The following is a 27,124-nucleotide window of genomic DNA, read 5'->3' on the forward strand; positions in this document are numbered from 1 at the left end:
GACAGTAGTATGTGTTTGTGTCTACCCTATGTGGTACAATATTTTATCCCATTGTTGTTCTTTTTAAAGGTTGCCTTGTACAAACTGGCAAAGGGACAATCGATGAAAACTAGCTTTTTAAGCTAATTCGAGTGCATTTACATGTGTGTTTTTTTTGTACACAATGTTTATTAATGTGCATTGTCCCTTTCAAATAAACTAAACTGAAACTGAAACTGAAACATTAAACCGTTATTTTTACTATTGTAGCAGACACTCAATACACTGCAACATTTCATCATCACAGTAATAAAAGGAAAGTAACTGCATTGCCTGTTTGTCTTTTCTCCCACTACTGCCATACATTTGAAATGTGTGGTTGGTAAGCAATGTTGCATTGATTCAGTAACCTGAAAGCTGAGTAAAGAGCAGTGATACTTGTGCTGACATGAGGTGTCTGTAGTCTGAAAACTGAGCATATGATTGAGTTTCTGCACTTTGTCTGTCAAATGCATCATTTTAGATCTGAAGGGAAGAATTTACTGAGTTAGTTTGGCACTTTGCATTCAAGAAAAATACTGAGATGAAGTGCAGTCCTAATTGCTGTCAAACTAAATTCCGGGAGAGGATTTGTGTGTTTTTTGTTCTGCATCCTATCCAGTACATGAGTTTCTGCAAGTATCTGACCTGAGGAAAAGTGACTCATTAATTGATGCACTTAAATCTGTCCATGTATCAGTTGTTTTACACAAAGCACATAGGCCATACCTCTGCTTTTCCACAGTAGCTCTGGTTCCTGGAGTAATTTTCTCAAAGATATACTATGCAGGATCTTTCTAAAAAACAATGCAGAGAGTCATTCAAAAGTAATCCCTTTTAATTATCCAGTAGGAGTGTGTGACAGTGTGTTTATCTGCAGAGACGCTGCCCTCTGCCTTTATTTTTTCTTCTTATTTTGATGTGGTCAGGACGTTCCCAGATACAGCGCGCAGGTGAGATTGGGACTTTATATAAAAGTAGCAACTGGGTGCCAGACTGTAAGCAGCACGCATCCAAGAGGAATTTACGAAAATCGCTGACACAGCGTCAAAAAAACCACAAATATAGCAAAAGAGAGTGAATCTGAGGTTGCCTACACTTTCACTTATGCTGGTGATACTACTTACAGATAGTAACAACAGTAACAACTGACAATTCCTGCATAATATACCTTCAAGTTATAAGTTTAAGTTTAAGTTAAGTTTATTTACTTTATTAATCCCCCTGAGGGGAAATTCAATGTTTTCACTCTTGCTTGTCAATTACACACAGGTCTGAAAGACACACATGCACAAACAGGACCTATACATGCACAAAGTGGAGAGATGTCAGAGTGAGGGGGCTGCCTTTTGGTCAGGCGCCCTGAGCGGTTGGGGGGTTCGGTGCCTTGCTCAAGGGCACCTCAGCAGTGCCCAGGAGGTGAACTGGCACCTCTCCAGCCACCAGTCCACGCTCCACATTTGGTCCGGACGGGGACTCAAACAGGCGACCCTCCGGTTCCCAACCCAAGTCCCTGTGGACTGAGCTACTGCCGCCCCTTATTTCACTTTCAGCTGGTTTTGCTGTTCGAATACTGATGCAGCTTTGACTCCCTGTTTTTCAGGTCAAAATGTTTCGTCGGTCAAGATTTAGTATTCGGCCCAATGTCGGTACGGCGGGGAGAACAGCAGCAACACCTCAGGAAGCCCCTTCAGCAAATCAGGAGGCCAGTGAGAACCCCAAAGATGTCAGTGAGAGCAGCACTGCTACTGCTGTGACAGATAACAAGTCTGTTGTGACCCCGTCAGAAAAACCTACAGCCTCAGGGTGAGTGACAAGCATTAAATGGCGTATTTACTACTTTTGTTATGTATGACAAAAATACTAATTCTTACTACTGTTTAGGGATGGTAATGACCAGAATGGAGAAGGTACCAGCTCTTCAGCAGCACTCCAGAGAAGGAAGCGGTTTTCCATCAAGCCTAAAGTGGCCCCAGGTCGCCCCTCCACCCTTGCTCGGACACAAAAATCCCCTGTCAAGGCAGTGTCTGAAACTTCTACTGAAGTCCCTGTCTCAGACCTCGACAAGTCAACTACGTCCAGCCAAACTGGGCCTACAGCTGCCCCTCAAAGACTCCAGTCCCCAAGGCGACGGAGGCCTTCAGAAGAGAGCAAACAGCCCAAAATACAACCTAAACCTACCCTCATCCCTTCTGACATTTCAGAACCCTCAGCTCCTCCTACAGCTGAGGACTCTCCAGAACAACCCCATTTGCCGACAGACAGTGGCAAAGAATTAGAAAGCACACCAGGTGGTCAAGTTAAAGAAGTTCCTTCCAAAATACCAGATAAAGTGCCCCCCTCACTACCAGACAAAGAAGCTATCGAGATATCAGAAAAAGCCAAGACTTTGGTGTCATCTAAGTGTGGGCTTTCAGTGTCAGCACCAGCGTTCTCCTTGAGTAGACTCCTGAATGACCCGTCAGACTTACAGAGGCTTGCAAAGGCCCAAAAGCTCCGAGAGTTGCTCAAACAGGAGATGAACAAAGAAAAGGTAAACTGGGATTATCCAGCAGGCATACTTCTCCTCATTCTCTTCATTTTTTACGTTTAGTTTCATTAATAAGATATATACTGTTGGATATTACATGAAAAGAGTGTGTCAATTGATGTTGCAGAAAATGAAGAAAGCTAAGGCACGTGCAAAGGAATATACCATAGATCCCGCCAAAATGACCATGAGGGACCTTATCCGCTATCTGCCGCTGTCTAACCCCATGACGTAAGTGTCTCATCTGCAACTTGGTCAAGCTTGTGTAACAGTTAAACCTCCATAGATAAGGTTTTCTATTGATTATTCTGGATCTTATTTGACTTTAAGGTTTTTTTTGTGGTTCTTCGTCTTATGTAGCAATAATCTGCATTTGTTTTACAGATCTAATTTAGAAGAGTCAGCTCAAGAGAATGAGACTGTGGTCCCACCTTCTCCTGCAAGAGAAGAGTAAGTTCAGACCATCATCTCTTGAAAATCTTTTGTTTTCATTCTGATTTCCTTATCTGTATCTATACTTGAGTATTAAAAGGGATTTGATTTCTTTATGTCAAGTTTCCTTATTATTTGATGGGAATTTATTTTGCAGAGACCAATTAAATACAGCATGACTTTGATAAAAAAAAAAGTTGAGAAGTAATTGGAACTAAAATATAAGTTGAAATTAAAGTACCATTAAAACATCTTAAATCATAAATTAAATGTTTCTGCAACATCTCTATCATCAGCCAGGTTAATATGTGGACATTGTAAGGCTGTAATTTGTATCATGAGACATACAGGTTGCTTGGACACCAACCCTCTTCCCTCTGTATGATGTTTGCGATGTTGCGATGTTTGCGATGCAGGTCACCAGAGAGAGCGCAGCAACCTGAGGTCCCCCCTAAAATAGCGAGCCCAAGGGAGGAGGAAGAGGCAGAGGCAGAGGCGGAGGTGGAGGCAGAGGCGGAGGCAGAGGCGGAGGAAGAGGAGGATGATGGCATCATGGTTCCTCAGGTCAAAGTAGCAGAGGATGGCTCATTGATCATTGATGAAGAGAGGTCAGTGGACTTCTAGAGGCTGTGAAATGTATTCTTTCATGTTTATCTACTTCCCTTCCCTTTGTTATTGTAGATACAATGTTGTACCACTTGAATTATTTATTACTATCATTATTTACTTGATATAAACTGTATAACAACGTCTGCAAATGTATCTACAACACCCTCCAGAGATGTGTTTTTTTCCTGTTAATATAAAAATTGTGATATGATTGTGATATTGAAGGTGCTGGAACCAAATAGTGCTAATTTTATTCTCTCAACTTGTGTCTCAGTTTGACAGTGGAGGTCCAGCGAGCCAAAGGGCCTAATCCAGCACAGGATCGTGACCCCATCTTTGAGCGGGGCTCCACTACAACCTACTCAAGCTTCAGAAAAGGGACCTATTCGAAGCCCTGGTCCAGTGAAGGTTGAACTAATATAGATACCTGAATTGTAACATCTGTATTGCACACATTGGCTCTGATGCCTTGTTCATTTTGTTTTTTAATGTCATAATTGTTTTGCTATTTTGTCATCAGAGACAGACATGTTCTTCCTGGCAATTAGCATGGTGGGAACAGACTTTTCCATGATTTGCCAACTGTTTCCTCACAGAGCTCGGTCAGAAATAAAGGTCAGTATTAAATACAGATATGCGAACATATGTTTGTAGTGCATGAAATGAAGGAGCAACACATTGCTTCATTGGATAAACAATAAAATATTTGTGTCAATTCCATTGTTTAAAACTTTCAGAACAAATTCAAAAAAGAAGAGCGAGAGAACGCCTGGAGAATTGACAAAGCTTTCAGTGAGTATTCAGTAGGACAATATATTCAGCTGGGTGAATACAGTATTAAAAGATTAATGTTCCTCCTTGTGCAATTCCTGCATATATTCTTATGCAAAATTTACTGCTGATTGTTGTGTAGGAGAGAGGCGCAAACTGGACATAGAGTATTTTTCTAAGCTGCTGGAAAAGATTCTGGAAGTTCAGAAAAACAGGAAGAAACTCAAGTCTCTTGCTGGGAAGAAATCCCCCAAGAAGCCCAAGAGAAAGGCAAAGGGTAATTTTATCCCTTCATGCTTTTTATCATGTGTAATACACAGGGAGTTGTGTATTATTGCTACATAACTTTATTAATCTGGGGTACACATTGAACAACTGTTCTTCCTGAGTTTGTCTCAATTCAGCAATCCATGTGTGTTCTAATTCCCTCTCAAGACAAAAAAGCTGCAAGGAAGCTGAGTGTTGTGGAGGAGGAAGATGAGGAAGAGCAGAATGAAATTCCTGACTTGGAGGAGGAGGAGGAGGAGGAGGGAGAGAAAGAGAATGAGGACCTCTGTAATGAGGGAGGAACCACTGTTGCTAAGCCTAAGAAGAAACGCAAAAGAAAGAGCAAGCAGGATGACACGACAGAGGAACCAAATGACAAGAAAAACAAAACGGGTGAAAAGAGCAATGAACAAGGTAAAGGAGCATTCTATTGTTTGGTAAATGGTCTTGGTTGTTATAAAAATTGGTAGATGTAAAAAAAAAATATATATATATATAGCCATACATGCATAAACATTGCAATGTAGAATGTGGATCCACGGGAGCTACAATTTTGTTTTGCCTAACTGGTGTAACATGATTTCTAGAATATGAATGAAATATTTAAAATTCTAAATTTGGTCAAGATGACTTCCTCTTTTTTTCCTTAAAGTTATCTGAGTTTCTCCACGAGTGCTTGGTCCTTGTTGATTGCCTGCACTTAAATGTTGTTTTGCTTTTGCATGCTCAGATGAGGCCTACATACCCGAAGACGCTGAGGCAGCACTTCCTGAGGACCGTCCAAATTCAGACATGTAATGAAACTTTAAAAGTATGTTTTTAAATAGAGATTTACCATCATCAGTTGGTATTACAATACTCTGTTTTGTCCCAATATTCAGGACTGAAAAGACTGAGAATGTGAATGCAGCCAAGAACACCACAATCAAGCCAGCTAAACTCTCACGAGGCCGAGCACCAAAACCATTACTGCCCCTTGGCCGGAAGTGGGGTAAAAAGCCTCCACCACCCTCCACAAAGGCCAATGATAGTGCATCAGATAAAGGGGATGAGAGTGTGATTGATGGAGCCTCTGAGGAGCAGGTTATTATTTTTAGTTTCAGTTTTGAGTCATCAGATATTTTAACACATTGTTACTATGACTTACTTAAAGATATGCTAACTTTTAGGTAAATAAAGATGCATCACCCAATAAGAGGAAGTCCGCCAATGATGACATTTCCTCTGAAGAAGAGGATGCAACCATTCAACCTCCAAGACCCACCAGGTACATTACTTCGTGTTTTCATGACTCCCATATTTACATTGTATCCAGAAACATTCCTATTCCCAAAGAAAGTACTTAAGATATAATAGGATAGAAGCAGATCATCAGTGTGTGATTGTGTTTAATAGGTATGGGAGAGTGCCCAAACCAACCAAGCCCTTGAATTACCCAGCCAAAGAAGCTGCACACTCCTCTGAAACCACTCCCGCCTCACCAGCGGGGTCCACTGCCTCTGCTGCCAGGCCTAAACCCAAAGGCACAGCCAAGAGGGGAAGATCATCAAAGCCACAATCAGCCCAAGAGTCCAAAAGGCCCAAACTGGTCACCCTCAGGGCTTCTCAGTCAGAATACAGTGATGACGAGGATGAAATGCAGCGAGAAGAAGAGGAGGTGGAGGAAGAGGAGCAGCCTGCATGCAGCTACAGTAAGGACAGCACTGCCCCTGTGTTTGTGCCAGCCAGCCTGCGCTCCCCACATCCTGTGATTTCAGAAGTGGAAGAGACAATGGAGGAGGTAAGAGAAACTGTTTTCTGTTATGCCTTGCACAGATGTAACACCATCCATTTTTTATTTGGTTATTTTTTACATAATTCTTATAACAAGCATTTTTGTGTTTTTTTGTGTTTTTTTGCATTAGTTATTCTTTGTGCATGGTTTTCCATTTCATAATTCAAACCCTCCACTCTGACTCCCCCATCAAACATGTAGCTTGATATCTTGGCCAATATGCCTGATGTGTTGGGCATCTCCCAAGATGCACTGTGCCCTGATGCCTCTTGCGAGCAGGCACAAAATGAGACAGGCACAGTTGAACCATGTGAACATCAGCTGGACCTGCTTGTTGTAAGTGTCCCATGCCTAAAATATATTGCCAGTAATTTTAAATATTTATCCCCAGTTACACTTTTCATTTTAATATAATTTCTGAATTTTAAAGATCTGATGTAACCACCTGCAGAATGTTATCTAAAAATTGGCCAACATTGATAAGATACAGCTTTATTTTCTTCCTCCCTCTTTCCAGTTGTAGTGCATGTATTTGGTTTGCAGTTTGATCACAAATTTCCAGCCAAGTTTAGTTTTTGCACACTTTAAATTAGGAAAAAGTAAGATAAGTGAGTTTAAACAATGTTGCATGCAGTCTTTATGCTTTAGCTGGATGAACTTAAAGCAACTTTTTTGTGTCCAGATGCAATCACCTTAAAGACGAAAAAAGAAAATGTCAAAGAAGTGTAACTGGGACTACCATAATACACGTCCATATCCATCACATCCTTTCAAAAGTAGTCTGGCTTATATTGGAAACTTTTGTTGTGACTCACTATGTATTTGTTTCCCTTGCAGGATGTAATAGACTTTCTTTCTTCAGAACACACAGAAGGTATGTTGAAGAAGTACTCTAGGCATCTCCCAGTAGAAAACATGTATCTATATGGTGTATATATTTAGATGGTTTCAAATTTTTTGGTGGTCTTTTTGTTTTAGTATCTGAGGATGCTAGCTACAACGAGGCCGCTCAAACCCTGTTGACCATCGGGAATCTGACACACCTGTCTCAGTCAGCTGTGAATCAAATCACCATACAAGATCACATAACCGGTTAGAGAGAAAACATTCCTTACATTGAAATTGGCTTGCATTCCTTTTTGATTAAATTACAGTAAATTTAAAATGTGCTATTTTGTTCAGTTGCAGGGACAACATCAGAAAGTGTGAATGAAACCAGCCAACACCAAGAAGAAGAGATTGGATCAATGCCTGCTGCACAAGAGGAAAAAAGCACCATACCTGTTATGTCAGAAATGTTTGGTCATGGAGTCACTGAAACATCAGAAAATGTCACCACTGTGGAGCTACAAAACAGTGCAACAGACAACGATGATGTTCCCAATATTAAATTCAGTGATCAGAGTGCTGGTTCTGATATGGACCCTACACGTCAATTGCACTCAAGTCCAGAGGGCCCAAAAAACAAATCTCCACAGACAAGGAAAGGACGCTTACCTAAGGTGAAACCAAAACCCAACCTAGGCCAGGCTTCAAGGACTGGTCAGTCAAAATCCATTCCAGAGACATCAACAGTACAGACAGCTGAAGAGAGCTGCACAGTTGCTCCTGATCATTCTCAAGCCTCTGAGACACTATCAGCTACAGAGGAAGCCCCTAAGACAGCAGAGTGTAGTCAAGAATTGTTAAAAGATACTTCTTGTATTGAAGCTAAACTTACAGGAGAGCCATTTGGCATTCAGCAGAGGTCTGGTGATCAAGTAAAATCAGGTGCAGCAACATCTTATCAGAGTGCCTCAGAAAACCAGACCTTCTCTGAAGCCCAGTTTGAACCCAGTAAGGAACAGGCCACCACAGACACAAGGCCAACATCTGAGTCCACAGATGAAAAACTGATGTCTCATTTTGGGACAATTGAGAATAGTTGTAAAAATACGCTGACATCTGACTCAGCAGCCACAGAATCACAGGTTGGTCAAGGTTTAAACAGAGACTCAGTCCCTGCACAAGAGAGCAGCGACCATTCTGCACCATGTGTTACACCTGTAGAAGAATTACCAGTAACTCAGAAAGAAGAGAGGGAGGTTGCATCTACTCGCCAGATAAGGAGGAATCGATTCCAGAAAGTCAAACCGAACTTAACACAGACATCAAGGACTGTGCATTCCAAACCTCAAACCACAAAAGATACCTTGGAAAAGGACTCCAACCAAACTCCAAACCCCAAATTTGATGAAAAAACAATAGTAGAGGTTGAAGCAGAACCAACTTGTACCACCTCTCCTGAAAAACCAAGTCAAAGTCATGATCCTGCTTCAGATTTGACACCATCATTAGAGTTAGGGTCTACTCTTCCATCCACAGACAAACTGTCTACAACTGAGGACAAAAAGACAAATGTTGGAGTTGTTTGTCAGGTAGAATCAGATGGTGCAACATCTGATCAGAGTACCTCAGGGAATCAGAACCTCTCTGAAGCCCAGTTTGAACCCGGCAGGGAACAGGCCACCACAGACACAAGGCCAACATCCGAGTCCACACATGAAAAACTGATGTCTCATTTTGGGACAACTGAGAATAGTTGTAAAAATGCCCTGACATCTGACTCAGCAGTCACAGAATCACAAGTTGGCCAAGGTTTAAACAGAGACTCAGTCCCTGCACAAGAGAGCAGCGACCATTCTGCACCATGTGTTACACCTGTAGAAGAATTACCAGTCAGTCAGAAAGAAGAAAGTAAAGTTGCATCTACTTGCCAGACCAGGAGGAGTCGATTCCAGAAAGTCAAACCCAACCTAGCACAGACATCAAGGACTGGACGTTCCAAACCTGAAACCACAAAAGCTACTATGGAGAAAGACTCCAACCAAACTCCAAAACCCAAAGTACATGAAAAAACAATTGTAGAGGTTGAAGCAGAACCAACTTACACCACTTCCCCTGAAAACCCAAGTCAAAGTCATGATCCTGCTTCAGATTTGACACCATCATTGGATTTAGGGTGTACTCTTCCACCCACAGTGGAGATGTCTTCAATTGAGGACAAAAAGACAAATGTTGGAGTCGCTGGTCAGGTAGAACCAGTCACAGCAACATCAGATCAAAGCTTCTCAGAAAACCAGAACTTAATTGAAGCCCAATTTGAACCCAGCAGAGGACAGGCCACCAGAGAGACAAGGCCAACATCTGAGTACACAGATGAAAAACTGATGTCTCATTTTGGGACAACTGAGAATAGTTTTAATGATCCACTGACATCTGAGTCAGCAGTCATAGAATCACAAGTTGGCCAAGGGTCAAAGAGAGACTCTGCCCCTAACCAGGAGAGCAGTGCCCATCCTGCTCCATGTGTTACATCAGTAGAAAAATTACCTGTTGGTCAGAAAGAAGAGAGTAAAGTTGCATCTGCTTGCCAGACCAGGAGTCGTCGATTCCAGAAAGTCAAACCCAACCTAGCACAGACATCAAGGACTGGACGTTCCAAACCTGAAACCACAAAAGCTACTATGGAGAAAGACTCCAACCAAACTCCAAAACCCAAAGTCCATGAAAAAACAATTGTAGAGGTTGAAGCAGAACCAACTTGCACCACTTCTCTTGAAAACCCAAGTCAAAGTCATGATCCTGCTTCAGATATGACACCATCATTGGATTTAGGGTGTACTCTTCCACCCACAGAGGAGATGTCTTCAATTGAGGACAAAAAGACAAATGTTGGAGTTGTTGGCCAGGTAGAATCAGATGGTGCAACATCAGCTCAGAGTACCTCAGAAAACTGTTTCTCCTCTGAAGCCCAATTTGAACCCAGTAGTAAACAGGCCGCCACAGAGACAAGGCCAACATCTGAGGCCACACATGAAAAACAGATGTCTCATGTTGGGATAACTGAGAGTATTTGTAATGATCCACTGACGCCCGACTCAGTGCTCTCAGAATCACAAGTTGGCCAAGCATCAGACACAGCCCCTATTCAAGGGAGCAGTGGCCATCCTGCTCTATGTGCAACACCTGCACAAGCGTTACCTGTCAGTCAGAAAGAAGAGAGTGAAGTCGAATCTACTTGCCAGAGTAGGAGAGGTAGATTACAAAAAGTCAAACCCAAACCCAACTTACCACAAAGAACTGTGCGCTCTAAACCTCAAACCACAAAATATCCTGCTTCACCTGTGCAGTTTGCAGAGAAACCCTGCAGTCCAACTTCAAGGCCTGAGTCCACAGCCAACACAACAGCACAGGTAGAAGCAAAGCCAACTTGCAGCACCATCCTTCCTGAAGCACCAAGCCGAATTAAAAGTACTGACACTGCTTCAGTGTCACTACCATCATTGGAAGTATGCTCAACTCATAAAACCACAGATGAATTATTTTCAACCGAGGAGCAAAAGACAGATGTTGTGTGTAGACTAGAGCCAGAGAGCTCAGAACAAAATGTTTCTCAAAGAAGGCAACGCTTTCCCAAGGTCAAACCCAAACCCAATTTAGGATCATCCCTGCGAACTACACACACAAAACTGCAGTCAAATGATATCATTAAACCCTCAGAACAGTGCCATACAGGTACCTCTTTAACCTCAGAACAACAGCCTGTGGAAAATAACAATGCACAAACAGAAGTGGAACTGACAACAGACAGCAAGCACCTAATAAGCACACATTGCTCATTACATTCAGAACTGACCTCAACAATGTTAGCACCTGCAGAGTCAGGGAAGTCGCTTGACAGCATAAATGATAAAGATACATCCTCTGACATCATAACAGCATCTTGGGTTGCTGAAAATCAGTCTGTGCTGACAGACTCAGTTCTTGAAAATGAGAGCACCGAAAAACCCAGAGTTGAAGAGGAATCCACAATGGACAAAATGTCAAATTATGACAAGGTGGAGGCCGGACCTGCTTCACAATGGGACTGCCAACAGGACACGTCTATTAGAGCTACAGAGACAAATACCCAACCAACAGATAATCCAACTGCAGTTTCAGACATCCAGTGTTCAGAAGGTGGTTCAGCAGAGTCAAAAATTGAATCTGCACTCCCTACTAATACACAGTACACAACGGATCCAAAAGAAGGCGCTCAGCTACCACAGTCAGAGAATGATTCTGAGGCACAAAGTCAAGATTCAGTCCAACAATGTTCTGAAACTAATCAAACAGCAGCACAAAGGTAAGATATGAATATTCCTGATTGTTTCCTCAGAAAGATGTATGGAATTTTTTATTTTTTTTTCTTCTAACAGAGTTTGTTTTCCACTTAAAGCACTGATAACAGACAGTCAGAGCCAGTGGACTGTCCTTCAAGAAAACCTGCGCTGACTCGTAGAGGCCGGCTTATTAAACCCAAACCCAGCCTTAGCCGCAGCAGTCGACCTCGACAACCCCAGCAAGTTCAGCATACAAAACAAGCAGAAGCAGGTTTGACACCTTATAACATGAAAATTTCCTGACTTTAAAGAACGCCGACCAGATATCCAAGACTACTACTATCTATGGCCCAGCAGTACCTTTGTTGATCATTAATGGTTCTTTTTTTCCCCACATGCTTTGGTACTCAACCAGAAGGTATGGATGCTTCAGTTTGCAAACCTATGTCTGAACACCAACCTGAAATCCTGGAACCAGCAGAGGGAGCTATTGAACAATGTAGTGACCCAAATTCCCCTCCAAATGATTCTGGATCCTCACTAGGCTGCTTGACACAAGTTATGAAACAGTTGAATCAACATTACCCCACTCCAGATGTTGCTGGATCCTCTCTTGGTTGTGTGAAACAAGTACCTTACAGTTTTTCTCAGGTAAGATATATGTGCAGACACACTTGTGAGCATTACATATATGATTGCAGTTATTTTGTGCTGAAATTTTAGTTGAAATTGTTAATAGTTGGCTTTGGCCAGATATGTAACAACATGCTAATACCTTGGAACAATGTAATATATTTGCCATGTGTCACCAAACCACTAATTTTGAATTATGTAGCAGTGATTCCCAACCAGGTGGTACTTCTGCAGTTGCTAGTGGATACGTGAGAAGACTGTAGAGTAGCAAAAAAGGATTGCAGTATAGTACCTACAAAACTGCTAGTTATTGCACCTTTGACTAGGGTAGGGTGTAGTCTTGGTCAAGAAACTCTTTACTACATTTAAAGGAACAGTTCACCCCAAAACCACATAATTTCCCTTCTACCTTTAGTACTATTTAGTTTCGGGGTAAGTTGCTGAGTGTTGAAGATATTGGCCGTAGAGATTTCTGCCTTCTTCCCAATAAAATGGAACTAGATGGCACTCAGCTTGTGGTGCTCAAAGCGCTAAAAAACATTTGAAAAACTCTATAGTAATGTCTCTTTCCAGAAGTCATGACCCAGTTACTCAAGGTAATCCACTGACGTTGTCCTATGCATTTCATGTAGAAACTGTTTTCTTTCTGCTGAACTACAGCCGCCAACCATATCACTGCACAGAAGGAAGCATGCATCTGCTGCTAGCTCACGTAGCTACACTTAGCTAGTTAATGTTACAGTACAGCCGAGGAGTAGACGATTATTTTTTACATCTCATGCTGTCACAAGCACAAGCCCTCTCTAGTTCCATCATACTGGAGAGAAGGCAGACATCTTTAGGCCAAGATTTCCAATGCAACTCGCATCAAAACAATCTGGATTGATAAATAAACACTACAGGTAAGAGTTTTGATTTAGGGGTCAACTGTCCCTTTAAGGATTACGCCTAAAATGTGTCTCTCTGACTTTCTTATCAATCCCAGGATGCATCAACATCAAGTACAGGAGGGACCCAGAGTCATCCAAGTCTCACAATATTTCCAGACAGTGAGTCAGTTTTCGGTTGATGTTGTCCTGTGAATTATATTATACAGTATACAGCATGTTTTTGTCTAAAACTTTTCTCACTCTCACTCTCAGTGCTGCCGCAGCAGGAGCCTTCAGATCCAGATGAACCGTTCTTCATCCTCTCGCTGACTGAGATCCCAGTCTGCTCAGCAGGAGAGGTGTTGGGCAGTGTGCCTGAGCCCCTCCCTTATCTTCCTGTAACAGATGCATCAGTAGAGCAACAGAGGTCAGTGCTTGCCTTTTATCAGATGGTCATCCTGTTCATGCAGGCGTGGATCTGGTTTTGTTTGGTGTCTGATTCTACAACTCTCCTCAACCCTTATCAGCAATCCTGGAGAAAGTTTGGCAGCAGCAGGGGGCGGGCTTCTCTCTAATGTTGCTGTGCCTGTGTCCATGGAGGAGAGCGGGGAGACAGGCCTCATCAATGTCATAGATATTGGGCATGACCCAACTGCATATATAGTAAGTGAAGTTACAAGAAACCACATGTAGCCAGTGTGCTAAAATGTCTTTATTTGTGACACATTTTTATTTTTCACTCACACCAGGGTTCAATCATGGAGAATCCAGTGGATCCACACGGTAGAGTGATGGCATTATTCTGCTACTCATTTAAACTAATGATTAATGTTGTATTACTGATAGTAAATGTGTATTGTTTGTGTTTATGGGACAGAGAGTACAACAGTCCATCCATCTAAATTACCAGAGACCATAGAGAATAATGAGACTGAAGTCGCCCCTACAAAGCAGAGACTAATGAGCATTAGAGGAAGAGGTAGGCAGTACATGAATACTTTCTCATCACATGCACTCTCAGCAAATTGGACACATTTTTTTCATCATGTACCTGTTCCTCTCAGGACCAGCCAAACTGCAGGTAGAGCCCAATGCTACAAAGAGGAAAGAAGCCAGCAAGGCCCTCGCTGCCAAGGAAGCAGAGCCAATCCCCATCCAAACAAACACCACCCTGCACTCAGAGCTTCCCGGGCCCTCTGTGCAGCCAAAAGCCTTTGATGACATTGTCACTGAGCAACAGAAAGGAAGTGGCGATCATGTACATGCTGAAAAGGAGACTCTGACAGGTGGGGAGGACCCCGAGAATAGCAGCTCAGGAGCACTAACTAAACGGACAAGGGGGACGACTGGTCGGAATAGGTGAGGAAAAATGGTCCTTTGTTGAATTGTGAATAAATCTTTCAGTTTTCATGTTGGTATCTATCAATTGTAACAAAATGTTAATTGATTTTTATTGTTCAATACCGTACAGAAAACCTAAAGAGACAAACAGCACTGCCCCAAGTGATTCTCCACCTGGCAAAGCAGCCTCCAAGGGTGCTAAGGTCAAAACTCAGCGTGCAGCAAGAAAACAATCTACCCCAGCATCTGTAGCCTCAACATCATATGATGTCGCTCCCACACCCAGACCAACACAGCCGACAGAGGAAACCCACTCAACATCCTCTACTGCATCACCAACACACACACAGGTGCACCTTGAACAGACTTCTGAGCACAGCCGACTATGCTCAGACACAACTCCTATTACTCCTCTGTGTCCAGCTGAGGTAAGGAGGGTACAATGACAGAGGTGGATGGAGAGGCATCCTGATTCGGTGGGATGAGTTGATTACAGCTGATCCTTTTTTCTCCCTTGTTGTAGGTTTCAGCTTCTCAGCAAAGTTTGGAGAGCAGCTCTATAGAGGAGGAGCCCACCAGTGTGTCTCAGTACTTCTTAAGTGACATTTTTACAGAAGTGGAAGACGGATGAAAGCTGTAGGAAGATGGAGTGAGAGGAGAAACCTGCAGGTGGCTTTGCCTTTTTAATTTTTTGTTGTGTTAAGTTATGTCTGTAAAGATTAATTTATGACTGAAAGACTGTTTTTGTTTTTGTTTTTGCTGTCCGTTGTCATGAAGTGAAGCTAAATTTACTTTACTTTCACAAGCACTTTGAATATGTACAGTTGTTTGTATTTACTGAAATGCCTTTTTAAAAGCCTCTAGTTCAAATAAATAATAAATTGTACACATTAACCAAAACACTGGTAAATCACTAATCTGAATCAGAGGTGGCAGCATTCCCTTAAATATTCATGAAGCCTCAGATTCCCCAATGTGGTGAACCACCTGTGAAAATGTAAATATTGTACAATAGGAAATGAGCTTTTGGCATTTTTCCTTTCTGTATGTGCTCCATTTTTAATACAGGCCATTACATTGGTCTCAGGACATAAAGGCATAACCCAGACATCATGTATAGCTGTATGTTTAAAATTACCTTTTTTAATTCCTCTTCTGTGTATTTTTGTGCTAATTTATAATCATCCGTTCTAATTTTGGTGTATCAGACAAAGGATGTCCTAATATTGCCTTTTCTTTTAGAAAACCGACAGACAGAATTTCACTTCATAAAACTGCATCATTGTCCCAACTTCACCCCATACAGAGCAGAGGTACTCAGACTTTATTTAAGGGAAATGTTCTGCCAGCTAGCTTTCATTAAGACATTTTGTGAAACTGTATATAGTGTCAATTAGAGGTCCTTGCACAGATTTGCAGCATTCATTTTGTGTTTGATACTTGAAACAAAAACATGAAATCTTCCTTAAACATTTCATGAAGTCATTAAAAGTCAAACATGGCATTCTGTAAGATCTGAATAAAATGGAGTCTTTCACCACCACAATCTGATTCAGTCTTTCATACAGATTTCAGGCAGATTTAAATGAGCTCTATACTTTTGTATGTTTCTGTGGAGTTAAAAGCAAATCATTTTTATTACAATTAACTAGTTATAACTTAATGTTTGATTGGATGGATTTTTGATTACAAGGGTGGGGTGACTCAATACAGGCACATACCATCAAAATGATGCTTTTCATAAATTTGATATGTCCTCTTTATGAAATGGATGGTCTTAATAAAATCATTTTATACAGCAAAAAATGATGAAATTGTTCTGTCCCAACAGTGATAAAGATTTTCCTTTGACAAGGCTTAACAATACACGATTGACATTCAAAATACATATAAAACAATAAAAAAAGGACTGTATAAACAGCAGCTGATAAAGGTGGTTAAAGTGCAGTGTCTGTTTTAGATTGTTCAGGGTGGTTATTGCAGAGGGAATGAAGGATTTCTTGTATATGGGCCAGTGAGACTTTGTAGCATCGGCCTGATGGCAGTAACTGGAAGGAGTGGTAGAGGGGGTGAGAAGGGTCCTCAGTGATCAGGGTGGCTTTCCTGACCACTGAGCGGTTATACAGCTCAGATAGAGTGCTGAAGGTGAGAGTGGATTCAATGAGTGAAAAACGTCCTTGCTGACATGAAAAGATTTGAGTTTCCTCAGCAGGCGGAGGCGCTGTTGTGCTTTATTGTACAGAGTCTGTGCTGTGAAAAGGACAGACAGGTGTCTCTCTCTGTTCTGAGGTATTTCAAAGACTGAACCTGCTCTACCAGCTGACCCTACATACATGACACCCGATTGTTGACTGCCTGCTGGTATTGGTACAAAGCATTGTTGCCAGTCAGGTTAGCCACCAGGGCCATTTCATCTGCATACTTAAAAAGTGTCATTCCTTCACTGCTACAGGAAATGCTATTGGTATAAACAAAGAGAATGGGAGATACACAACCTTGGGGGAGCCCTGTGTTTAAAATCAACTTACTGGATTTAAAACCATTAATAAACACCTGTTGTGGTCTGTCCTGTACAAAAAACTCTTTATTCATAAAACAAGTGTCGGGTGGACCTGAAGCTCCGAAAGGTGGTACAGCAGGGTGGTTGTGTGAACAGTGTTAGAAGGAGAGCAGTGTAAGGAGTAGCTCTCTTGCAGAGTAGCACCCCCAAGGTCAATATATTAACTCAACCCATTGACAAAAAAAGTGCAGAATAAATCAAGTTAGTATAGGTAGAAATCACACACATTACTAATATAATAATAATAAATTTAACTTAATATATACTGTATGCTTTTGCTAATATATGATGGTATGTTGGCACAGTTTATATTAATATATATATATATATTAATATAATCATATTGATTGAGAAGCTTTGTACAAACATAGTAAAGGTGTTGCAACAAACAAAATGTGTAAAATGAGTAGTAAAAGGCATTTTTCATGATAATGTGTAATAAAGTAAGCAAAAATAAACTTTTTGTTTTAACTCTATGAAATCCTATGGGGCTCAAGATTTCAGAACGACTCTCCTCTCACTATGCTTAAACTACATAGTCCAAGCTTCACTATAATAGACACTGTTACCACATTAGTTTTTGGATTGTAAAAAGTGGAGGATCCAATACCACCTTATGAAGAAGTGACATGTCCTCTGTGTCCTCTCCTCTGAAATACGCCCCTGCCTAATTGTTCTTTTGAGCCTATATAAATGTCTGCTTTTAATTCCTATGTGTTTTAAGACAGTATAAATATTCAGTAGACATGATATAGTACTCTTGTGAATCACTGTATGCTTAGGCATTCATTGATGCATGTGATACAGCGGAAAATAAGACTATAAGGTTTGAGATCCCTCTAATCCCTAATGCTGCAACCTCTTGTCGAGAGGCTTAAGACTGTTTTGATCTCTCTGTTGAGTAACTAACTGCTCTGTCCGCAGGTCCACTCTAACACTCAGTCAGCTGTGAGATTAGTCACTCCACCACTGTACTGCCTGCTGACTGACTGCACACCGACTGGAGCAGACCACTGAGGCACCGCAGAGAAGGAACATGAGTGATAACACCCAGGTTAGTGATAGAGGAGGATATTTGTAGTTTATGTATTTCTGAATAATTCATTACAGGCGTTAATATTGTGGTTCAGTACCGAGAGTGTGTATGATTGATTTTCATTTGTGGTAATATAACCACTTTAAAAAAATTTTTAGGGGTATTTGTCATTTTAAATGTTGGAAAAAATCTTGAGTGTGTTGGACTGTAACATTATAGTTTCTTAATAGAAGCCCTATCCTGTGTTCCTGTTATAACTAGTGTAGTTGATCCCAGTCAATCTGCAGTATCATCAGTTTCCATTTTGCCCTTATTTGAAAGGTATTATAATATGGCACAATTGTAAGGCTTTTGAGGTGAGCTACGGGTTATGTAATTATTTGGGATCTATACAGAACAAAATCCCAACATATGAACACAGCTTAGGCTCATAACACATGACTGAATTATGCAACAACCACCTGATCCTTAAAGATGTACTTCAGCTTATATGTATGTCTTGTTAATATGTGGTAAACCCTCAAAGACTGTGCCCAGTTAACAAATTGGTAAAGCTACGTAATGATGTCAATTGAGAAACAAGACTTCAAATCTTATGTAACACTCATTAATGACGGGAAAATATTATGTCATAGGAGAATCACCTAAAGTGTATCCCCATTAGACATACACTTAAATTTGTTTTAGACTGCACAACTCTCCATAAAAAAAGCTCATTAGGAAACCTGCTACTAAGTGGATTATAAATTAAGAATTCCATCAAGGAATTCCATCGACCGCATGTGGACTTTAGAAGGGTTTTCCCACTGCTCCATTCACAGTTTTTTTGTTTGTTTTTACCGATTAAAAAATAACAGCATCTGTTGTTCTAGACAAAGACAAAGGTAACATTGTCTACTGCGAGGAGGTAAATTCTAACAGCATGCACATTGTCATTGCTCACTCTTGGGGCTCTGACAGTTGGACTACATCCAGGAATTAATGTGATGCACTAATTTAACGCTGTCGCCCCATGGGGTCTGGGCTCTTATGTAATGAGCCTGGGCCAGTGTGTTTGAAGCTTGTTAACAGAAGGATCAGCAGGGTGTTTAAAAGTTACAATGCTGATAATAGTGACTACCACCTGATATAATGTAGTAGTCATGTTTATTTCTGTGTATCATCAACAACAGCCGGGAATTGGAATTACTAATCACACTTCCTCCTGTTACGACACATCAAATAAGACTCAGAGACTCCAGCCTGCTAGCAGCTCCACAAGGCTGCACTAAGGCACAGTGGTGCCTTGGGCTTCATGGTATGTCAGCATACTTACAGTGATAATTTTAGCATTCTGATGTTCAGCAGGTGTAATGTGTGCCATGTTCACCATCTCAGTCTTGCTTGTAGGTAAGCATACAAAGTACAGCGGAGGCTGACGAGAACATCATTAGTTTGATTAGTTAGATGTTTGGTGGTAACTCAGAATATTAAACATGGTCAAATTTTGACCTGATCATGATCACCAAAGTGTTTAAGTTCATCCCAAGAGGAACATGGATGTTTCTACCAAATTTCATCCAATATGTTCAATAGATATTTCAGTCAAAACCACATAGGGGCTTTAGAGGAAATGTCAGGAGTTCAGTCTTTAGGCTAAATCATTTAGTTCACACCAATCCATCTTTTTCACTGGATAAATGGAAATTTGGACCTGCTGGTTGGTCAGTGAATCGTCAAAGTAATCAGGGTTTATCCTCTGGGGACCATGAATGTCTGCACCAATTTCATGGCATTCCATCCAATACTGAGATATTTCAGTGTGAGCCAAAGCGGAGGACCAACAGACCAGCAGTGCATCACTAGAGCAGCCAGTGTGACTAAAAATGTAGTGAAAAATAGGCCCTGATCACACAGAAAGTATTTTTAACAGCTGGTGGCGGCTTTTTGTAAATGTGTTTAATGAGAATTTAGCTTTTTGCTTGCTGTTTTTACGTTGCTACAAACCTCACGCCTAGCGGTTTTGCTGGATCACTCTGAACTCCTTCAGCTGAAAAAAAACTTCAAGTCAGAACGGAGAAGCAGCCCACATCATCTCCGCTTTTCCCCCCATTGTCCAATCAGTTGATTTGAGAGGCGGGCCTTCTGTAGTGGTCACAACAACAAGTTTACAGTTGGTAAATAATGGAGGAGAAACTAATGGTGGTGGTTGCTGGATCCCCAGAGCTATACGACTTTACAAACCGCAGTTACCATGACCTAAATAGAAAACAGAAAGCGTGGAAGCATATAAGTGCACCCTAAACCAGAGCTAGAGCAAGTACCCTCTGCCTGCCCATTTTAATAACTAGCTACTACAGTATGTACTGTGGAAATAAGTAGGTAGTTTTAGTTCACCAAAATAATGGTACATTGATTACACAGGAAGGTTAGGGTAAGGAGGAGATGGGTCTGTTGCCTGGCAAAAATAAAAAGGCGCAGCAAGCATGTTTTTACTAATGGCATTCAATTACAAAAAAAAAAATGGCGGTGTGATGCAACTCACGTTTTCCAACCTGCAATGTGCTTTCTGTGTGTTTGTGGCCTACTAGTGCTCTGACTGCTTGACTCCTTGGTTCCTGGTAATCAGATAATTGTCAGTATCAGCCTGCAAGCACCCTAAGCTGTTTATCTTTCTTTCTTTTTAGTCTAAAGAATATAGATATAGTGAATGAATACAGTTTTGATTAAAAGAATACTATATTGTCCACTGATCTCCAACAGGACGAAGAGGTGCTGAAGCAGATTGAGAGGGAGGTGCGGATGCGGGAGGGGGCCAGTAAGCTACTGGCAGCTTGTACCAGGAGAGAGCAGGCCCTGGAGGCCTCCAAGAGCCTGCTAACCTGCAATGCTCGCATTCTGGCCTTGCTCAGCCAACTGCAGAAGATGAGGAAAGCTCAGATTCTACAGAGAGTGGGACGCAGGTCAGATGGAGTGCAAGGATATATTGTATGCATGGGTAAAAAGACAGATATAGATCCATTATCAGTGGAGAGGGATAAAGGAATGTTTTAGAGTTGTATTGCGGAGCTATGCCCAGTAACAGCCACTAGAGGTCAGACAAGTTAACATTTGTAATCCTTGGAGTCCCTTCATCCCAAATAAAGCCTTTGTTTTGATGTGTGGGTTTACCAGATTTGTTGTGTTTATCATGCATATGTGTAAGATAAACAAGACTCAGTCTGTACAAACTGTTTTGGCTCAGAAGCAAATCTTGGCAAATCTAAATATTAAATATTAAGTAAATATTTTGTGAAGAAATTACAATAAATAAATTGAAATATGATAAATTGACAATAGTTGGATAGATGATCTCTTTCTTTTGCTGCAGGCCATCTGAAGATGTTATGCCATGTTCAGGAAAAGTATCCCTTTCAGGTGAGTGTTAAATATCTTAGCCACAAATTCATGAAAATACTTGAACCTGGGTTTTATATTTCCAATCTTGTAATTTGCAATCTGTAGACTTGCGAATTCCGCTGATGTGGAAAGACTCAGAGTACTTCAAAAACAAAGGAGGTAAGTCAGACTGTTGTGATTAGAGGAACTAATTTGATAGATAGTTTGATTGCATGGGAACCTTGCTGACCTCATCATAACGCCTGGTGCTTGTGCCAGATATAATTTTTACTTTTAATAAAGTTTAGTTTGATAAAGAAATACTTCACCTGCAATTACTATATCTATACCATGTGTATCAATTACTCACTGTGTGTTATCAATGTGTTACCTGCGTGTTACCTTGTTTTTCTCCCATGCCTCCCATGAACATTCTTCATAAATTGAAGTAAACAGGACCCGTAACAGCAAAACTATATCAAAACATCTGTTTACAAACTCTCACACAACTCGTGCAGTATAATACAAGTCTCATTTATCCATTTGTATGCTCAGTTGTTCCCAAACACGTGCATTTTTGCTAAAGCCTTGCGATTTAAAATGCATCAGTACAAAGAGTCTCATGCACTGCCAAGCAGCATGCCTAGTCACATGCATGCACTTTATCTCTGCTTAAGTGGAGCTCATATGCCCGCAGATGCTCAGGTGCGGACAGGGTGCGCTACTTGTGGGCGGAAGTGTTTTGAATAGTTAGGTTTTGGCAAAAATGCACGGGTTTGAAGAGATGACTGAATAAATGAGAGTCAGATTATACAGCTGGAGTTGTGAAAGAGTTTGTAAACAGATGTTTGGATATAGTTTTGCTGTTGTTAAATGTGGTCCCCAATGACTTCAATTTATGAACAATGTTTGATTTTTCTGGATTCTGAATTCACTGTGAAGGCAAGCAAGAAAAATAAAATTTTCTTCACAAATTCAAGGTAACACAGGATGAGTAATTGAAATACAAATGGTCATTTTGTCAGTGAAGTATTCCTTTAATTTTGGTTCAAGAGTGAACTGAAAATACTCAAATTACTGCCCACCCTCTCTGGTCTTTGTCTTGCCTGGGTAAATATTACAGGAAATAAATATGTATAAGACCTTAAGAACTGACTGCAGTTTTGACTCTCTCTTTTACTTTCAGAGCTGCAGCGCTGTGCTGTGTTTTGCCTGCTTCAGTGTGGCACAGAGATCCATGACACTGATCTGGTGATGGTAGACAGGACTTTAACTGACATCTGTTTTGAAGACATCATCACGTTGTAAGTCTCTGTTTTGTAGAGGTGTTTTTAGAGGCTCAGTTTTTGTATAATCCCACTTTCAAGACATTTTATTTGTCCTTGTATAACTGTGTATAAACAGCAATGAGGTAGGTCCAGAGTTTCAGCTTCGTGTTGAGCTGTACAGCAGTTGTGCAGTGGAGGATTTCTCCCCGGGGGCTCTAGGACCCAGGAGAGGGAGCCGTCTTGGGGGCTCAGTGGGATGCTCCTCAGGGAAAAAGATCCGTGCTGCGTTTGAGTCTGCTGCTGTTTGTGGGTCCAGTGGAGGAAATGTAGGATCTGGAAGTGTGTCGCCGCCCTCGTCCCCTGACCTGTCTACACTGTGAGGATGACAATTCTCTCTGAAACACACACCAAAGGAAAATATTTTAGAACTGAGTGTCACCTTGATTTTGCTCAATGCTTTCTGTTTGAAGGGGGCCTAAGTTTAACCTGCTGGCTCATACAACACTGAGAATCCAACATGTCCAGGAAGGTTTTAAGACCCATGATTTGTCACTAGCAGCAACAGGTCAGTTACAAATCCTCTCATCTTTACGTCTTCTCTCATTTCCTGTCCTCTGTCCTTTTCTTTTCTCCTCTCCTCCTGAAAGTTAATCCCTAATCTCTTTGTTTTTTTTCAGAGGATAATCCATTCTGGTTGCCTCTGTATGGCAATATGTGCTGCCGTCTAGTTGCTCAGCCTCTGTGCATGATTCAGCCAATCATAAATGGCCAACTTAAGGTTAAGGTGACTTGATTATATCATCCTGCTTTTTGATTGTTTTTATATTCTATGACATTATCATTTACTGTATCAAATAACTCCCTGCTCTCATTCAGCTTGGAGAGGACCTTAATTGTTGGGAAAATGCTTATGGCGTCCTCAGGGGCCACAGTCTCCTCTGCTATCAGAGTCAAGAGGACCTGGAGTCTGAGGACAAGACATTTGTTGTTATCCCCATCAAAAAGGTTGGTTCTTAATGAGCAGAGTCTCATGAATAAATAGATGGTTTCATTTACGGGTTTGTCTATATTGATTACAATGACATGCCGAGGCTAACAGATTGCCTAATGTTGAGAATCTGAAGATTGGAATATTCTGTTCACTTTTTATCCTGGTTGATTTCTGTCCCACTCTCAGACATATATAGTCAGTTATTTAAAAATGTCAGTTAATCCCAAAATATATCTTATCCCCATACTACCCTACTCGTACAGCTATAGAGGCAGTTAATCACTTTTTAGACTTACACCTTATAACAAACATAAAAACAATAGTGAAAATCCAGTGGAGGGATGTTACAAAGTACATTTACGCAACTATTTAAGTACCATTACTACTATTTTTATGAACTTAATAAATTATCATGGCATTATACTTTTTGATCAAACCACGGATATGTAACATTTGTACTTTGTCATGTTGCAAATGTTGTTGAAACTTTACATTTCTTTAGATTTCAACAGTGCTGTGGTTTATGTGTGGTTATGTTTTGGCACAAAAGCTACTTGGTTATGGTTAGAAAAATATCATGTTTTATCTTAAAACTTCCGTTTTTGGTGGAATAATCCTGCTGGAAACGCTGCCGATGTCTTGCTAAAAAACAACAGGTTTTGGTGGCACAATTGCAGCTGGAAATGCTGCCAATGTTTTTGCCAAAACAAAACAAAAAAACACCTAGTTTTGGGGGCACAATCACTGCTGGAAATGCCACTGATGTCTCTTGAAAAAACACCCAGTTTTGGTGGCACAGTCGCCGTTGGAAATGCCGCCAGTGTCTTGCTAAAATACACCTAGTTCTGGTGGCCTTTTGGAGGGGTCTGACCCTTAGGTTGAGAACTCTTGGATTCACTAATGATATATGAAGTAATTGAAATTTAAAAAGAAGTTAAAAAGCAAACTGTTGTGTAGTGTAGGGTCATATTCAAATGTAGTCACACAGCCGATATGAATGTGAAAGGGTGTTTTTGTCAGCAGCAGATTACAAGATTCTGTCACATGCATATAAAGCTGGTGGATCGTTTTGTCAGTGGACACGTTAGCCAATAATATCTCAGTGGGGAAATTGTAGCATTAAGATATTGCCTTGGTGTGTGTTCAAACTAAATTCCAACCAGATTATTTCAATGATTAGATGTGGAAATGATTATGAGTGTGTGTTTCTTCTGTCAGGATACCCTTGTCTGTGTGTCAGAGAGAGACCCTGTCCATTGCCAGAATATATATATCAGCACACAGTGTCAAGGAGAAGATGTAACCTACACGCTGGCCACGCACACACCTGAAGACACGCAGCGCTGGACCAAGGCCATCTGGCAGCACGTCTTTAACATGAGTGAGGCCTGAATGAACAAAACTAAGCACTTTTGCAGTCCTGTCTCAAACACTAGCTACTGTACTAGCAAAGCTGGTGAGGCAATATTGCAGCAGCCTGAGGACAGGATTTAGGTTTCCCAGTGAAACATTACAAGGAGGTTTTGTTTGCCCTATGTTCTCTCTATGAAATCATGTGAATTTAGGCCATGGGCCAAGAAAGAAGAGACATTTAAAAGAGTCTTCTAAATGTGTTAATATTATAACCAGTCGTAACAACACCTCAATGGCCACTATTGTTCCTTCCTTGTGTGTGTGTCATCATATCAAAATATGATCTTAGTAACACCTATTGTGGCGGGATAGAAACGGGTTTAAGTATTTTGCCATGTGTCTGTCTGTCTGTCTGTCTGTCTGTCTGTCTGTGGACAGATTTTGTCAATGCGATAACATAGCAACTGTGCAACTTGCTGTGTAGTTGAGATCAAAATTGAAGGCTAAGTTCGAATATGGGTGTGGTCTGAGCAAGGGGGCAGAAATAGGTTGGTAAGAAGTAGAAGCAATGCCCCCTCATTTTATGCCAATAGCACACCAAATTTTACAGCTGTGTTGCAATTTTTGCCTTATTTTGCTCTCAAACCATTAAGGTCCACCCAACTAGATTTTTCCCCATTTTAAATTTTTCAAAAACACATTTTTGACATCTCCTCCTAAACCATAGGTCTGATTTATACTGATTTTTTTGTGGATCATCAACTGACCAAGCTTATCAAACATTATCAAAAGCCTGTTGATTTCTTATTGCGTGTTTAAGGCATTGACCAATGTACTGTAGAGGGGTGTAGCTCAGCACAAAAATAGACTGTTGCGCCAATTATCAAAAAACTTGAAGGACATGTCAACGTAAGTACGACCAACACACCCTGAAAATGTCATTTAGTTAGTTAGTTAGTTAGTTACAAATTTATTAAAGTGTCCTGCACACCAGGGTGCCCAGCCCGCACGGGCTTACAAGACACTCGCTTAAAATACACATATTACAATCCAAGACAGCCAAAAAAAGGATACAGTCAATATACTCGGAATGCGGCTTACGGATACACATTTAAGTCTACCACTAGAGGGCACAACATATCCAAAATAGGTGTGGCATAACACACATCAGACTACAAATTAGAAATAGTTTGTCCAATCATCACAAGAACTGAGTATATGTCAAATAATAATGTTGAAGCGAGTATGTAAAATTCTTTTCTAAATCTGTCAACAGGGGGCGCTGCAAAGAAATTTTAATTTTTTTATTTGAAAAGCATATTTTTGATATCTCCTCCCAAACTGTAGGTCCGGTTTGTGCCAGATTTTCTGTGGATCATCATTTGCTCATCAAAAGTTCTAAAAAGCTTATTGATGTCTCACAGCATTTTGCAGCTATTGAGCAATGAACTTTAGAGGGGGCGTGGCTCAGCACATAAATAGACCTAACTCCATAACCATTGAGCCAATCATCACAAAACTTGCAGGATATGTGCACGTATGTACTTGCAACATGCCCTGAAAGTTCCATTCAAATCTCTACAAGGGGGCACCACAAAGGTGTGGAATAACACAAATCATAATTCAATAATTACAAAATTTGCAGGATACATTAAATGATTATTTTTGAAACACATATGTAAATTATTTTGAAGTTGCTTAATGGGGCAGCCACCAGTTGTAAATAAGTGCACTGGCCTTTTGTAATATTTGGCCATATATAAATGACAGTTTGTCCAAACATCACCAAATTGGATTTATACTTTTAACTTAGCCATTGACGCTTGTCCAAAACAGGAAGCAACAGTGATGCCAAAGAAGCGTCTGTCTGATCATCATATAAGTTATTGGTTTTCTTGAATGCAGGGGTCATAAACTGTCAGAGGTTTTGATCCTACCCAGCTTTTGAGTTTTAAAGGTCCAAGCTGGCTTGAACCCAGGAATCACCACTTGCAGATATATATATATATATATACAGTGGTGTGAAAAAGTGTTTGCCCCCTTCCTGATTTCTTACTTTTTTGCATGTTTTCCACACTTAAATGTTTCAGATCATCAAACAAATTTAAACATTAGTCAAAGATAACACAAGTAAACACAAAATGCAGTTTTTAAATGAAGGGTTTTATTAA

The 27,124-nt window shown here is 40.8% G+C and overlaps 2 protein-coding genes across 5 annotated transcripts in view; both read left to right on the forward strand.

The window, feature by feature from the left end:
* The window catches only part of zgc:162472 (uncharacterized protein LOC553495 homolog), an 18,231-nt gene extending 2,069 nt beyond the window's left edge, over positions 1 to 16,162 (forward strand). The window contains exons 2-30 of one of the 4 annotated variants that reach the window (XM_050053362.1): positions 1,622 to 1,824; positions 1,903 to 2,551; positions 2,676 to 2,779; positions 2,933 to 2,998; positions 3,397 to 3,481; positions 3,512 to 3,588; positions 3,864 to 3,997; positions 4,110 to 4,204; positions 4,327 to 4,381; positions 4,503 to 4,637; positions 4,796 to 5,041; positions 5,358 to 5,421; positions 5,509 to 5,710; positions 5,797 to 5,894; positions 6,023 to 6,407; positions 6,603 to 6,737; positions 7,239 to 7,275; positions 7,380 to 7,493; positions 7,584 to 11,568; positions 11,662 to 11,816; positions 11,961 to 12,196; positions 13,164 to 13,227; positions 13,321 to 13,474; positions 13,575 to 13,710; positions 13,797 to 13,830; positions 13,925 to 14,026; positions 14,112 to 14,406; positions 14,519 to 14,816; positions 14,912 to 16,162. In XM_050053362.1, the coding sequence (XP_049909319.1) occupies positions 1,628 to 1,824; positions 1,903 to 2,551; positions 2,676 to 2,779; positions 2,933 to 2,998; positions 3,397 to 3,481; positions 3,512 to 3,588; positions 3,864 to 3,997; positions 4,110 to 4,204; positions 4,327 to 4,381; positions 4,503 to 4,637; positions 4,796 to 5,041; positions 5,358 to 5,421; positions 5,509 to 5,710; positions 5,797 to 5,894; positions 6,023 to 6,407; positions 6,603 to 6,737; positions 7,239 to 7,275; positions 7,380 to 7,493; positions 7,584 to 11,568; positions 11,662 to 11,816; positions 11,961 to 12,196; positions 13,164 to 13,227; positions 13,321 to 13,474; positions 13,575 to 13,710; positions 13,797 to 13,830; positions 13,925 to 14,026; positions 14,112 to 14,406; positions 14,519 to 14,816; positions 14,912 to 15,019 (8,445 nt within the window). In that variant the 5' untranslated portion in view covers positions 1,622 to 1,627 and the 3' untranslated portion in view covers positions 15,020 to 16,162. Of the gene's footprint in view, positions 1 to 1,621; positions 1,825 to 1,902; positions 2,552 to 2,675; positions 2,780 to 2,932; positions 2,999 to 3,396; positions 3,589 to 3,863; positions 3,998 to 4,109; positions 4,205 to 4,326; positions 4,382 to 4,502; positions 4,638 to 4,795; positions 5,042 to 5,357; positions 5,422 to 5,508; positions 5,711 to 5,796; positions 5,895 to 6,022; positions 6,408 to 6,602; positions 6,738 to 7,238; positions 7,276 to 7,379; positions 7,494 to 7,583; positions 11,569 to 11,661; positions 11,817 to 11,960; positions 12,197 to 13,163; positions 13,228 to 13,320; positions 13,475 to 13,574; positions 13,711 to 13,796; positions 13,831 to 13,924; positions 14,027 to 14,111; positions 14,407 to 14,518; positions 14,817 to 14,911 lie in introns of all 4 variants that reach the window. The other 3 variants (XM_050053360.1, XM_050053361.1, XM_050053363.1) reach the window with 3 other exon arrangements.
* A 1,706-nt stretch (positions 16,163 to 17,868) lies between these two features.
* Positions 17,869 to 27,124, forward strand: part of LOC126395711 (rhotekin-like) — a 20,627-nt gene continuing 11,371 nt past the window's right edge. Inside the window, exons 1-10 of the mRNA XM_050053373.1 lie at positions 17,869 to 18,002; positions 20,727 to 20,926; positions 21,334 to 21,380; positions 21,468 to 21,521; positions 22,528 to 22,645; positions 22,746 to 22,985; positions 23,080 to 23,174; positions 23,287 to 23,393; positions 23,486 to 23,614; positions 24,819 to 24,981. Coding sequence (XP_049909330.1) covers positions 17,985 to 18,002; positions 20,727 to 20,926; positions 21,334 to 21,380; positions 21,468 to 21,521; positions 22,528 to 22,645; positions 22,746 to 22,985; positions 23,080 to 23,174; positions 23,287 to 23,393; positions 23,486 to 23,614; positions 24,819 to 24,981 — 1,171 coding nt within the window. The 5' untranslated portion in view covers positions 17,869 to 17,984. The remainder of the gene's footprint in view (positions 18,003 to 20,726; positions 20,927 to 21,333; positions 21,381 to 21,467; positions 21,522 to 22,527; positions 22,646 to 22,745; positions 22,986 to 23,079; positions 23,175 to 23,286; positions 23,394 to 23,485; positions 23,615 to 24,818; positions 24,982 to 27,124) is intronic.

The sequence above is a fragment of the Epinephelus moara genome, chromosome 9, assembly GCF_006386435.1.
Source record: "Epinephelus moara isolate mb chromosome 9, YSFRI_EMoa_1.0, whole genome shotgun sequence".
NCBI lineage: Eukaryota > Metazoa > Chordata > Actinopteri > Perciformes > Serranidae > Epinephelus > Epinephelus moara.